Source organism: Camelus bactrianus, chromosome 15 (genome assembly GCF_048773025.1).
Source record: "Camelus bactrianus isolate YW-2024 breed Bactrian camel chromosome 15, ASM4877302v1, whole genome shotgun sequence".
NCBI lineage: Eukaryota > Metazoa > Chordata > Mammalia > Artiodactyla > Camelidae > Camelus > Camelus bactrianus.
In genome coordinates, this window is record NC_133553.1 from 20,433,511 (window position 1) to 20,446,487 (window position 12,977).

Consider the following 12,977-nt stretch of genomic DNA (forward strand, 5'->3'; position numbering starts at 1 on the left):
TGCTAGGAGCTTGGGAACCAGAAGGGCAGGGGAGGTTTTTTAGCAGCCCCTGTCTGAAGCCTCTGAGAAAATTATGTTTGTGTCTAGTAAAGTGAAAGATGGAGCGTTAATGGCTGCCGTGATGGAGGCTTGCTTCTGAAGGGCAGAGCTGATAACGTCCTGACTCCGAGCAAAAGTCACAAAGGAGCTATCTTTCCCTAAGCCTTTAGTTTTTGTTTTAAGTTTCAACACAAACTTTAGCAGCGGAAAAAAAAAAGTGCAGTAACTGGGTCATTCTGACCTAGAACCAACCAAAATACTTCTAATTACTGCAGCAGACAATGATGAATCATACCTAAGCCAGCCTGCTGCCTTTTCAGTTGGATGCACTCATAATCAGACGCATTGTTTCGTGTCCAGGGGAACATTTGCTCCAGAGTGTTTGGGTCTGTGGGAGGAGAGGCGTTTGCAGATCTTCCCAGTGTAGGATCTGCTCATCTGCATGAGGGCAGCAGGGAGAGGTTTCCCTTTTACCGGGGTTTAAGCTCTCTTGGAGCGGGGCTGTGGCTTCATCATTTTCATCACGATGATTCCGACAAAAGCCACCCTCTCTGAGCACTGACTACATGCCAGGTGGTGTAAAAGGTGCTTTATGGCCAGTCCTGGTGTCATTTCAGCCTTCCAGCAACCTTCTGCTCTCAGTATTCTTATATGATTTTGCTGAGAAAACTGAGGCTCTGGGGAGTTGTTGCTCAAGTACCCAGTGTATGAACATTAGGCACCTAGAAAACATTGGGTGAGTGAATGAATAACTCCAAGCTCTTGGAAGGGAGAGGCAGAGGGGAGAACCCGGCCGTAGGAACCAAAAGAGTCAGTCCCAAAACTTAAGAGGTTTTATGCCTCCCAGTTATTCATGTTTACAAGTTTTAAGCTCCAAATTAGAGTAGCAGTCAGTGAGGGGAGGGGATTTCAATGTAGGCAAATAACATAAGACATGGGTGAGGGACTAGGTTTGTGACCAGCAAAGAGATCAGCCTGACTAGTCCTCAGGAAAAAAAAAAAAGAATGAGAAGAAAGAAGAATGGAAAGACACTTAAGTTTCAGCCACTGTGCTGACTTTACTACACTATCTTATTTAAAACCTCACAAAACCCCTTTGAAGTCAGCCTTGTTGTCTCCATTTATGGGGGAGGAAACGAGCTCAGAGAGCGTTCTGGGGCTGTTCAAGGTCACACAGCAACCAGCAGGCAAGGGGCCGGGGTGGAAACCCAGACCTCAGCTCCCTGGCTTCCCTGAGACTTGGCTGCTTGCCCATAAAAAAAAACCTCGAATGGAGATTTCATCACTTATGCTTGGATTTTATTTTGTATTTGATGGAGGGGAAAAAACCCAGATCATCTACAGACTTCTTTTATAGTGACAAAACCCAACAACTGGCCCTATCCCAGGAGGGGGTTTCCAGCTCAGTCATTGCAGGGAGAAGGCCAAACTGGAGATGAAAGTTTTGGGGTAGCCAGGAAGAATGTGCTTGGAGTGACTGGTATGCAGTTCAGTGATGGTGACCAAATTTTCCAAACCAGAATCAGCATGCCATACTCTGGTTCCTCCCCGCACCCCAAGGATCAGAGGAACTCCTGAAAGTATAGTTTACGTGCAGAAATACAATCATATACTCAGTTCTGATATAACAAGATGTGTTCCTAAATATCACTGCATCATGCAGAATTGCACAATAAAAACCACAGGGTTTGTGGGGAAATGGGGTCAGAGGCACCGCGCTCAAAAACTTCATCAACGACACAGTGAAAGAAAAAAAGACAAACGCCTGATTAAAAAAGAGAAATGCAGTTTTGCACATGAGAATACATAAATGCTGCAATCAATATGGAACTTTACCTAGAAGTGCAAGATAAATGAAATGAAGTTTTGCACGTGGAAGTGGGCATTGTTGGCATTGCAGCTTGTGAGTTACTGTGAAGCAGAGAAAGGAGGGAGGTGTAGAAAGTTCTCACACCAGATGTGGGTGGGCGTGGCTCGTGACACATGCAGTGATTGGAGGTGGCCGGTGGATGTGTGCGGTGTGTGTGTTCTGCGTATTGCTAAGGAGCTCAGTCAGCCGGGCACCGTGTTTTCTGCGTTCACCTTAGTGTTCCTTGCAGAGGAAAGCACTCCTTAAGGGCACACAAAATTCACAAAGTGTTCAAGTTGTTCTGTGATATATCAGTCTGTTGGTACAAATCTGTGGTTTAAGAACAAATGTCAGCAGAACTGACTGTATATGGGGACAACATAACAGAATACACAAACTCTTACATTTCGAAATTCCATACCTTAGCCTTTCCACTCAGCTCTCTGGTTAGCTCAGGGTCCCTGCCAGGGACTGAATGTTTGTGTCCTCCCCAGATTCATATGTTGAAACCTCACCTCTGATGTGATGGTATTAGGAGGTGGGATCTTTGGGAGGTGACCAGGTCATGAAGGTGGAGCCTTCAGGATGGGATTAGAGCTCTTTTAAAAGAGCCCCCAGAGAGCTCCCTCGCCCCTTCTGCCACTCGAGGACACGATGAGAAGATGGCCTGTCTATGAGCCAAGAAACAGGCTCTCATCAGATCAGATCGGCTGGCGCCCTGGTCTTGGATTCCTAGCCTCCAGAACTGTGGGAAACAAATCTGGGTTGTTTGAGCCACTCGTCTGTGGTGTTTTTGTTACAGCAGCCTGAGTGGACTAAGACTGTCCCTCAGTCTAAATCAGAAGGAGGGACTGGCTCACCTCTGTGATTTTTGAGTCTCTCAGGCTGAATGAAAGTGTGACCCTCTAATCTCTTAGAGGATAGTAATTAGAGTTTTTATTTTTTTTTGATTCTTCATGTATCCCTGCTTTTCCCTTTGGTTGCTGTAGTATCTTTTCTCCTGGATGTTCTTTTCATGCTTCAGTCCTTCTTCAGATGCCAGGTGACCACTGGATATGTGTGTTTAAGAAAGAGGAAGTCGACTTTGTGTCTGTCGGTGGAGCTTGTGGACTGGCAGGTGTTGCTATTTGGGTGCTCAGGACAGCATGAGCTGGTGTTCTGGAGGCCTCTAAATGCCAGGCTATGTCTATGTGAGTGGTCCTAGCTCTCCTTAGTTGATTCCATTTAATTGATGTGTTTTGCCAGGGGCACACGCCTGAGTCCTGGAGCTCCACGTGGGCCCTGGGGTGGGAGGTGAAGGGGCCAAGTGCTCTGTATCTATTACTTCAAAGAAGTCCCCTGTTTCCACCTAACACATGCCAGAGGCCCGAGTCTAGGTTTCTGTAGGGCCAACCAGCTTCCTCTAGGTCCTTACCTGCATCAGCCATAAGTCCGTCCTCTGGTCCGGCTTCTGGAGGTTCATTAAACCTAAAGAAAAACAGAAGTGCTTAGGTCTCTTTAGGGGGGTCAGGTCTATCACACAGCAGAAGAGATGCTTTGACTAGGTTTTGAAGGATGAGTAGGAGTTCATGTCACGAATGAGGGGTAAGGGCTTCCCAGGCAGAGAGAACACACATCATGCACAAAGCACTGGAGGTCTGAGGAGTCAGCGTCTGGCAGCCGAGGCAGTACCAGCCCCTCACCGTTTGTACAAGTAAAGCAGGTCTAAAGTGATCTGAAAAATTCACAGGGGAACTTTTTGTAGAAGCCAAGGCCTGTTTATGTGTTGATGGTGGGTACCATGGTCTCCAGGACACTTTGTTGGACCGGTAGAGACTTTTTGCTCCTTGAAGTTCATCACTTCTAGCATTTGTGGTCACCAGGAAAATAAAGCCAGCACGCCACAGTCTCAAATGCTTGTGTTGGCTGCTGGCATGGTGACTCTGTCCATGCTTGTCATGTGTAAGGTGGAAGGGACTTGGCCAGGGGAGGACAGCACTTGATAAGGATCAGAAGAGAGAGGTTTATGGCAAGGAGATATCCTGGCACTGAGCTTAGACTTGCAGATGTAAATTCAAAAGGAAGGCTTACACCATAAACACCCATCAGCGTGGACACTGGGGTGAGCTCTCTCCTTCTTGGGCATCTCAGTGTTATTTTTACATCAAAACCCTGTGTAGACAGCAATGGGAAAGCACAGTTCAAAGGTGTTGTAATTTTCTCCTCATGATGATTACAATTTATGTCAATGGAAAATTAGCAAATTATAGAAAGGATTAAAGAAGGATTTAAAAAAATCTCGAATTCTTTTACTCAGAGGCAACCACTGTAGACATTTTGTTTCAATCTCTTTTAAGCATTTTATTTATTTATTTATAGATTGAAGGCTTAGTCATGATAATTGTTACTATTAGCATGGCCACTGTAATGGGTATTTATAATATATATACCATCCTCTGTTCTAAGCAGCCTCTACGTATTCATTCATGGAATCCACACACCAACCCTAAGAAACAGGTACTTGATCCCCTTTATCAGACTGGGGAAACCGAGGCACATAAAGGTTAAGTCAGTTGCTCAGAGTCTAACCCAGTAAATCAGGATTCAAACCCAAGCCTGGGCCAGAGCCCATCCTCTTAAAAACTCTGCTGTTTTCTCTCTCTCCCTCTCTCTATATAATAGAATATCATATACATTATATTACATATATGTATATGCATGTATTTGTAATTCTATAACAATTTAAAATCTTTTTCTTGCTGAATGTTAAGTCCTAAGTATATCTGTATCATTTAAAAACTTGCACATAACTTCCTTGCCTGGGATATTGGAGGCTGATTAAGCCTTCCTTTCCTGTTGGACATCTCTGTGGTGTCCACTTTCCCACCGTTCCAGATGTGCTCTGAGTGGCAGCAGGCAGTAGGCACTGCACCCACTGTCACCTCCTCTCTGGTCCCCACGGGTCCTTTGCAGACCCGATTTGCTCCCCACAGCCCACATGAGTGAAGCCACAGTGCCAGGCTTTACTTTGACTCCCAGAGCCTTGCTCAAGCAGAGCCACCAGGGGGCGCCACCCTGCCCATCTGTGAAGGTGTGGGGACCCGTGGGGTCTCCACTGGTCCTTGCCAGGGAGCTGGGGCTCAGCAGGGGAAGGAACAGGTCCAGAACGCAGGGCTCTCCCACCCTGTAGTGCTTGGTGCATTTTGGGGACTGGGCCTTGAAACAAGAAGAATCTTTGCGGACTATTACGCCAACAAGAATGATCTAGCTCTTTGGCCTTTGTCACAAAAGGTAGGTGACGTGGAACCCCCCTGGGTCCTATCCAAGTCATCTTGGCAGGCAAATAAAAGACCCCGGAAAGAAGATAAAAATCAAAATGAAAGGGACTTAGCACACATGAAGGGGCCTCCCATTATTTCTTTTCTTTCCTTTTTCAATCAGGATTTGAGCAGGATTCCTGGATTTCCAAGCGTTACTTGCAACAGGATATGTCGGAAGCTCTGGACAAGTTTGATGACTTACATACAAGAAGGTTAAGAACGAGCCTCTGCAACTCTCGGGGGAGTGCTCCTTGCTGGGGTGTGTTCCTTGCTATTCACGGAGGCGTTTATTTGAAGGGGCACGTGCTTCCCCGGGTCAGCGCCACCTGTGCGCTCTGCCCTCCGGTGACACACCGGGCTGCCCAGTCCCCGTGGCGAAGCCCGTGCTCTTCCCTGACCCTTTGTTTTCTGCGCAAGAGGACGTGGTTCCGTGCCAAGTACAAAACTCGCATGTTTGAAAAGGCTCGGTTTAACTGCCGGTGGTTAGACTGACAGACTGGTATGTACCTGCATAAAGAGCACTGTGACCCAGCAAAATACTTCAGTGCGAAGGAGACGGAAAACTGTGGCATTTGCCATCTGACCCAGTGGGAGCCTGGGGCAGATGGAGCGCAACTTGGAAAGTCTGCTGCTGGGATTTTTTTTTTTTTTTCCCTGATTGTTGTTGTAGCCCTGGGAGCAGATACTGCCTTTGAAACCTTTCCCCTGGCTGGCTTGGCTGCCTCTGCCTCCCCAGGCAGGGGCTGGGGAGCCAGGGTGTCAGGTCGACCGAGCAGTTGGCACTGTTCTCTGGGGCATTAAGGGCTCCCCGTGCGATCAAAGGCACAGCCCCGGAGGCGGGAGCCTCAGCCAGCGCTCCCCCTCCGCTGGGCTCAGCCTGCTCCTGGCCGGTTGATTCCTGGGCTGCCTGAAATCCTGAAATGACCGGCTTCTCATAAGGTATGGTGTGTTCGACTTCAGGAGCGGCACCTGCTTTGGGGGTTGGAGAGGTTGGTCTTGGCTCTTTTGCTTATTATAAAGATGGCATTGGCCTGGATTAAGCAAAATAATGCTGAGCTTTTTTTTTTTTTTTTTTTTTTTTGCCTTTTCACTTAAGCCCAGGGGAGCAGTAAGTTGAGTGAATCCACTTAATGAGTTTGTTTCCTAATTTTTGCTGTTGGAAAAAGGGGTAGGAAATAATTAGCTTTGCACAAGTTTGACACAAAAGCAGCAGCGAGTCTAATTATAAATGATTCACTAAGGAGATGTACAGCACTTTGGATCCTGCCTGATGGGTTCTGGAGGGAAGTTTTTGAATAGTTTCTTCTTCCCTGAAATTCTTGCCTGGCTTTATTCTGAAGGTGCTTCTCTCCCGTTCAGTTCTCCCTGCAACCGGGGGTGGGGACATTGCTGCTTGTTCCGTGGTTCCATTCGAGAGAGCTTAAGGATGGTCTCAGAGGAAGTGCCACCTGACCTTCTGTGGACAGATGTCTGGGTGGTGGCTGTGGGCAGGACAGTCCCTATTGGAGAGACCAGCAGATTAGACAAAAGTCAAGCCCTCAGCTCTGCTTTTCTTCCTTCACCAACACCTGTGGAGTTTATGAGTTCCTCCAAGGAAAATCGGAGAAATCTACATTAGAATGCTGTTTCCTGCCAGGGGGACCGTCAAAGAGTTTATAGGAGAGCGTCCTGCAGTCTGAATGTGTTTATGGCCATATCATATATTCAGGGCTGACTCCTCCTCCACCAGCAGAGCCTCATTCCCATCGCTCTTACGGGAGGGTCCACCATGCTGCAGGGAATTACAGAAGGAGCTTGGAAGGTTGGAGGTCCTCAGAGGCCTTTGCTTTGTTTCCAAAACTTTGGGCTCATCAGAAATAAGTCACCATACTTGTGTGTTGGCCAAAAGATTCTTCAGTTTTGCTGTAGGGACGTTGGAGGAGGAAGGGATGGGGACTAGTGGCAACGCAGATCCGAGCTGGAGTTTGGGGTGTTCTGTTCAGACTCTGGGTGGGGGCTATGCTGGTTACCTTCTGGGAGGCTCTGAGGTCCGCAGGGATTCTGGGGGAAAGCTGTCTTCTAGAAGGGGACAGATTGGAAAGGCTGAGGATCACAGGTGTGTTTTGGATGTGATTCAGAATGGAGGCAGATAGCAAAGGGAGGGGAAGAGAGGCCGGGCAGGCGCCGTGGACGGGTTTTCTCTCTCGTGGACTTGAACTCCAGCTTTGACTCCAGGCACGGCCACTTTCTTCTTTGCCACAGTCAGCTCTCCAGGCGAGGCTGAGAGGAGAAAGAGGACAAAGACAAGTGGATCCCAGACCACGCGGGGCTCTGCATGAGGGAGGGCTCCTTGTGAGGGAGCAGACAGCAAGCAAGGGCATGCTGGAGGGGCTCCTCAGACCCCCCGCAGCCCCTGTCTTCTGCATTGGGATGGTGGCACCACTGACTTCCTCCTCTTTCTAAAGCCCCACCTCCCGCCTCCTTCAGCCTCCACATAGAGCCAGTCTCTGTGCAGTATATTGAGTAGCAGTACATTGCAATATTCTCCTTTATTTCTCCTTAGAAAGCCTAATTAATCTCTCACTATAGTCTGATCCTGGCTGCTTAAGGTCCTTGCCAGGCTCTACAGGGTTAAATCTGACCACACTAGCAGGGCTTAGTCTAGACTGGCCCTCGCTGCCCTCCTACCCCGGTGCTCCAGTATCTGCAAGGACCTGTGTCCCCCATCACACGTGGGTGCATCGCCCCCCTTCTGCCCGAATGCAGTTTCTTCTTTTCAGCTGGAAACCTGTACTCACCCTTCTCGACTCAGCTCTTCTCGGAGGCGCCCTGAGACTGACCTGAGAGGACCTTTCACTCCCTTCCCTGTATCCTTAGGAGCTGCCCTCTTGCCTAAATCCCTGCGAAGGCAGCGGTTACACTGCCTTGCTTACCTGCACTCCTGACCTGCCTGGGAGTTTCTTCAGATCACAGACTTGGTATATTTCACTTTCACCCTGAGCTCCAAGTGGGAGTGAAATCTTTCTGTCACTTCTTCCAATTAGACTATTTAAGCATTTAATTTTAAGGCAAAGCGATGAATCTGGAAGAGGAAAGTTCGTTTGTCATGGAGGAGGGAGAGAACAGGCCTGGAGTTGCCGATTTGTGGCTCAGGACACACCCTCCCGTCTGAACTTGGTCTGAGACCTTGAAGGCACCCAGCTGCGCCTTCTCTTTGAGCTGGGGCGGCTTGAGGGATGCGGGGGCACAGGGTCTTCGGCAGCCTGACCCTTTGTCAGATGTGCTCTCCAAAGAAACTGTCCTGGGCTCCGTGGGGCATGAGTGAGCTTGGTTGCTACACCCAGAAGGTCAAACCCCCGAGGAGGTGGGAGACACAGACACACTCTGTGTGGCTTTAGGGGGAGAAACCTGGAGCCCAGTGAGGTGCGAGCAAAGTCCTGGGGGTGGGGGTGGAAGAGGGAGCTGTGGACATTGGCTGAAACTGAAGGGTGAACAGGCACGTACAGGGCCCAGGGGGCAGCGATGTGTTTCCGAGGAAAGAACAGACGCGCACATCTTGTACTTTGATGCTCGCGGGAAGGGCTCCCTTCTGACCCTGCTTGGAATGGAAAACAATCAGGTGAGTTCAGGTGACACCCGGGGCAGGGAGGCACTGGCTAATACACTTCCCCGAACTGTGACAGCAGCAGCATCCTGGGAACATTCTGGGGGCCAAAATGGAAGCCTCGGATGTGTTCACTGGGTGCACCTGGGGCTTCCAAGGCTGCCTGTGAGGCTTTCAGGCAGGACTGAGCTCCATTTCTTGGCTGTTTCTTGGCAGTCCTCACTGTGACCTTAAACAGGTCTTCTCCCTGTCCCTTTCCATCTCCCTCTGCCTCCCGTAGGAGTCCTTGTCCGGGACCTGCAGTGTCCCAGGCACCATGGGAAATAAAGGGGTGACTAGAATAGTTCCTGCTGTCAGAGAGCTTCCAGTCTGGAGAGGACAGGGCATGACAAGGGTGGGCATGGCATCTTCCCGGGTAGGCACACTGCAGCTGATGTACCCCCAAAGGAAGCCAGTTTCATTATTGCTCCTGGAGTGCAGTGAATCAAATTAAGTCAAGATCTAAAAATTAGAATTGTGAGCAGTCAATTCCAACTTTAGAGAGGAGCTAGAACTTACTAACATCTACTATATGCCAACAACTCTCTGTATGTTAGTTCATTTAGCCCTTATCACAACTCTGGAAGGTAGCTCATACTATCCTCATTTTACAAGAGGAAATGGAGGTTCAGAAAGGTTAGGTAACTTACCCAAGGCCACACAGCTTGAAATAAGCTAGCCATAAACTAAGCCCCTGGTGGTTTTATTCCAAAAAGGACATGCTTTTTTACCACCTCGCAGGCAGAATATGAACACTTTGCAAAGCTCAAGTTTGAAAAATTGTATAAAGTTGGTAAAGTGTAACTTTACTGAGAAGTTTATTACCTTATAACTCCAAGGGACTGTAAGGCCCTCTCTGAGAGTCCTGCTGGTCTTGCTCTAACTGGACACCATGACTGAGGACTGAAGAGCTTGCCCCCAGCACATGGCTGGCCTCAGTCTCCGCACACAGAGGGACCCAGCCAACAAGGTGTGCTTCTGGATGTCCGGAGGAAATGGGATGTTGATGATGGTTGGTCCTGAATTAACCGAGATCCCTGTGGGGAATGGGGAAGAGCTGGATCTGACGGGTGAGCAGCAGTAGGAGGGGATGGCTTTACTTTTCTGAACAAAATGACCCATGTGCAGCAGCTGGGGGTGCACAGAGCTACCTTAGGGTGTTATCTTAGGAAGTGAGCTCTAGCCGTTGCAGAAACTCAATAACTGTCATTGACAGATGGGGACTCTGGGTTTAGGCAGAGGGACCTTGTTCCTTGACTGATAAAAGGCGAAGTGAAAGGGAAATCCTTGTGGGCCCAGCGTGGAGCTGGACATAGAGTCCCCAGGAGGTGTCGGTGAGCCTTGTAAGTGAAATGGATTTTCTGCCTCTTGGGCAAAACTTTTGATAGTCTGTTCTTAAAAGAAAGAAAGAAAGCAAAAGGGAAAAGGTCATTTCAAGGAGAGGCGAGAGCTAGAGTATTTTTCTTTGAAAGGGCTGGAGTCTGATTTAATCCCTGCTTTAATCTCTAGGGAAGGGTCAGTCAGGCTGTCGGAGAGGCGGACACTGTCCAGGCCCTGGCCCACCCGCCGGCAGACTGTTTGTTTGTTTTGCCTGCTTGAAGCAGCAGTGAGCCTCCCCCTCTCCTCCCTCCAGGAGACCTGTCTTCAGGTAGCATTCTTAGAATGCTTTTGGTTTGCTTTTTCTGGCTAGAAATGTGTCTTTTCAAATGGGGCTTTTCATTTACTGAGCCTGTATTTTCTTGCCATGGCAGCCTCCCCTTGATAAAGCTCCTTGATAAAGAAAGAACCTAAGGCGAGCCTCTTCGAACCGAGAGTTTTGGACAAGTGAACACCATTAAAATTAAAAAAACCCAACAAACTTAAAAAAAAACGCTCCCTTTTCTGAAGTCACTGGCTTCATTGATAGCGAAGATTCACTTGCTTCGGGTCGTTATTGGACATTCTAAAATTGTCCCAGATGTGAGACCTTGGACAAGTCACTTAATCTCATCTGCCTCAGTTTCCTACTGTATAAAATGAGAACCGTGCTAGGTGCATTTTACAGCCAGGATGCAAATGAAATAAATGACGAACGTAAACCAAGAAAACTGTCCACGTAAAGTAGCCCTAATAAATGATGACTATTTTGATGATTACTTAAAATGTTCTTGCTTTTTTTGTTTTTATTGCTAAAAAAATACCAAAGATGTGAAGACACAAAATGCTTTTAAATCCCAGACTCAGTCTCTTCATCTGCAAAGTGAAGGTAATAATACTTTTGCCACAATACTGCTGGCACAAAATAAAAACTAAGCAAATTGTCTTCCATTCAAACTCAGGTCCCTCCTCATATATTTGTAAATATCTGTCTATTGATTTACAGATTGCATACATGGACCGCAGTCTATACTGTGTATAATTTACATTATGAAACATAGGCTGAAAAATCATAGTGCTTAGATAAAATAGATATAAACAGAGGTTTTTATATTCTTTTTTTTTTCACTTTGGATATAATGCTGTACTGTGTGTATAAGTTCTATGGTAGGGACTTTAAATAAGGGTTGGTCATGCGGTTCTGTGAGTCCAGGTAGAACCTTCTCCTATGAATAATCTCAGGGTTTTATGGGCTCCCAGAGTTCTGACGAGAGTGTTTAGCCTAGGAGGACATCTGGTTTGGGATGTGTGTGTGCTTTAGTCTTGTGAGGCTGACTTCCCAGTGCTTCCCTCTGGAAGTTCAGAGGAATGCTGGTAGCTCTCTGTAAAACTAGGAAATGTCTTGTTATGACTAGAAAAAACACTAGAAGGTAATGGCTGTACAGGTTTGTAATCCTTAAACTGAGGATGTCTGAGATTTTAAATTCTGTTAGTTTAAACTTCTTATCACTACTTTTCATGGAAGAGATTCTTGGAGATGGGCTTTCAATTTCAGATGGGGCACTAGCTGTGTGTCATCAGATAGGTCTCCAAACCTCTCTGAGCCTTTGCAATAAATAGTGCTGCTATGAACATTATGGTGCTTGTATCTTTTTGAATGAGAGTTTTTGTCTTTTCAGGATATATATGCAGGGCTGGGCTTTAGTTCTTACTCTTTCAAAGTGTATCACCACTTCCTGCTTTGCATCTTCTAAGTTTTGTTGGCATATCTTGTCTGCTGTTGGTTTCTCTCCCCTCCATGTCTTTGTTTATACCTATATATTCCTGTCATCTTAGCGTGGTTTTGGAGGGAGCAGAGATAATGTGTGTACTCCATCTGTCCTGTTTCCCCGGAAGCCTACTTTCCTTCTTTTGTCCGCACTGGTAATTTTCCGTGATCTTCCTTGAAGTTTCTGTCCCGCATTTAGTCTCATTGAACTTCAACTCGACCTAGAGATTACTTCTCTTTCTTGACAACTCCTCCAAATGAAACAGCTTGATTTATGGGCGCCAAGGGAAGAGAATGGCTTGGGCTAGGTGTCTCAGCCATCACGAGCATGCTGAGATAGCCCATCTTGGTCTGCAGACTCACCTAGGGTCAGTCTTTGTCTGGTCAAGTTCATAGGCATTTGTAAGGTTAGATGGGCCTGTGGAAGTTAAGTACTAATTCTGGAATTTGAGCTGACATGGAGCTATATTTGAGGTTGATTTGTGGGAACAGACTCACATCTGATTATCTTCTTTGAAGCTCACCAGCCATCCGACTGGTTTCCAAGCAACTTTTTGTGCTTCACTCTTAGAAACAGGCCAATTGAAAGTGTCCACCTGGCCTCTTGCCTCCAAGTTTTTCCCCCAATTTTATTCCAAACATTTCTGTCCGACTGGCCTGCTTAAAACATCACCTTTATCACCACAAATCCCTAGCTCTGAAGCTTCAGGGCTGTTGTCTACTAAACAGTGACTAATTTGTACCCTCAGTTTCATTTTTACACCATCTTCACTACTCATCAAATGAACTTGTTTTCTTCTCTAGAGCACGTGTGTATCCGTGGAGCTGTCATGCCTTTGTACCCTCTCATTTCTTTCTCAAATGCTATTCCCAATTTTTGGCCCAAAATATCCTGTGCTTTCTTTTCACCCCACTTTGAGTACCAGCTTCTTTTGACTCCCCAGGTTCTCACTAACTCCCCCAGCACCCCCTGCCCCTACCTTACGTTGTAACATTTAGGGAACATAGCACTTTTTTGTCATATATGATCTGAAATTCTTATCT

The 12,977-nt window shown here is 47.2% G+C and overlaps 1 protein-coding gene across 9 annotated transcripts in view; it reads left to right on the forward strand.

Moving 5' to 3' along the window:
• GREB1 (growth regulating estrogen receptor binding 1) overlaps window positions 1–12,977 on the forward strand; it is a 126,225-nt gene that overhangs the window by 41,674 nt on the left and 71,574 nt on the right. The window contains exons 1-2 of one of the 9 annotated variants that reach the window (XM_074341667.1): window positions 5,020–5,158; window positions 5,309–6,126. The exons of 7 other annotated variants lie outside the window; for them this stretch is intronic. Coding sequence is in view for 1 of the 2 variants with exons in the window: in XM_074341668.1 (XP_074197769.1) it covers window positions 8,771–8,785 (15 nt within the window). In the remaining variant the exon portion in view is untranslated. Of the gene's footprint in view, window positions 1–5,019; window positions 5,159–5,308; window positions 6,127–8,638; window positions 8,786–12,977 lie in introns of those variants that run through there. One more of the 9 variants, XM_074341668.1, reaches the window with a different exon arrangement.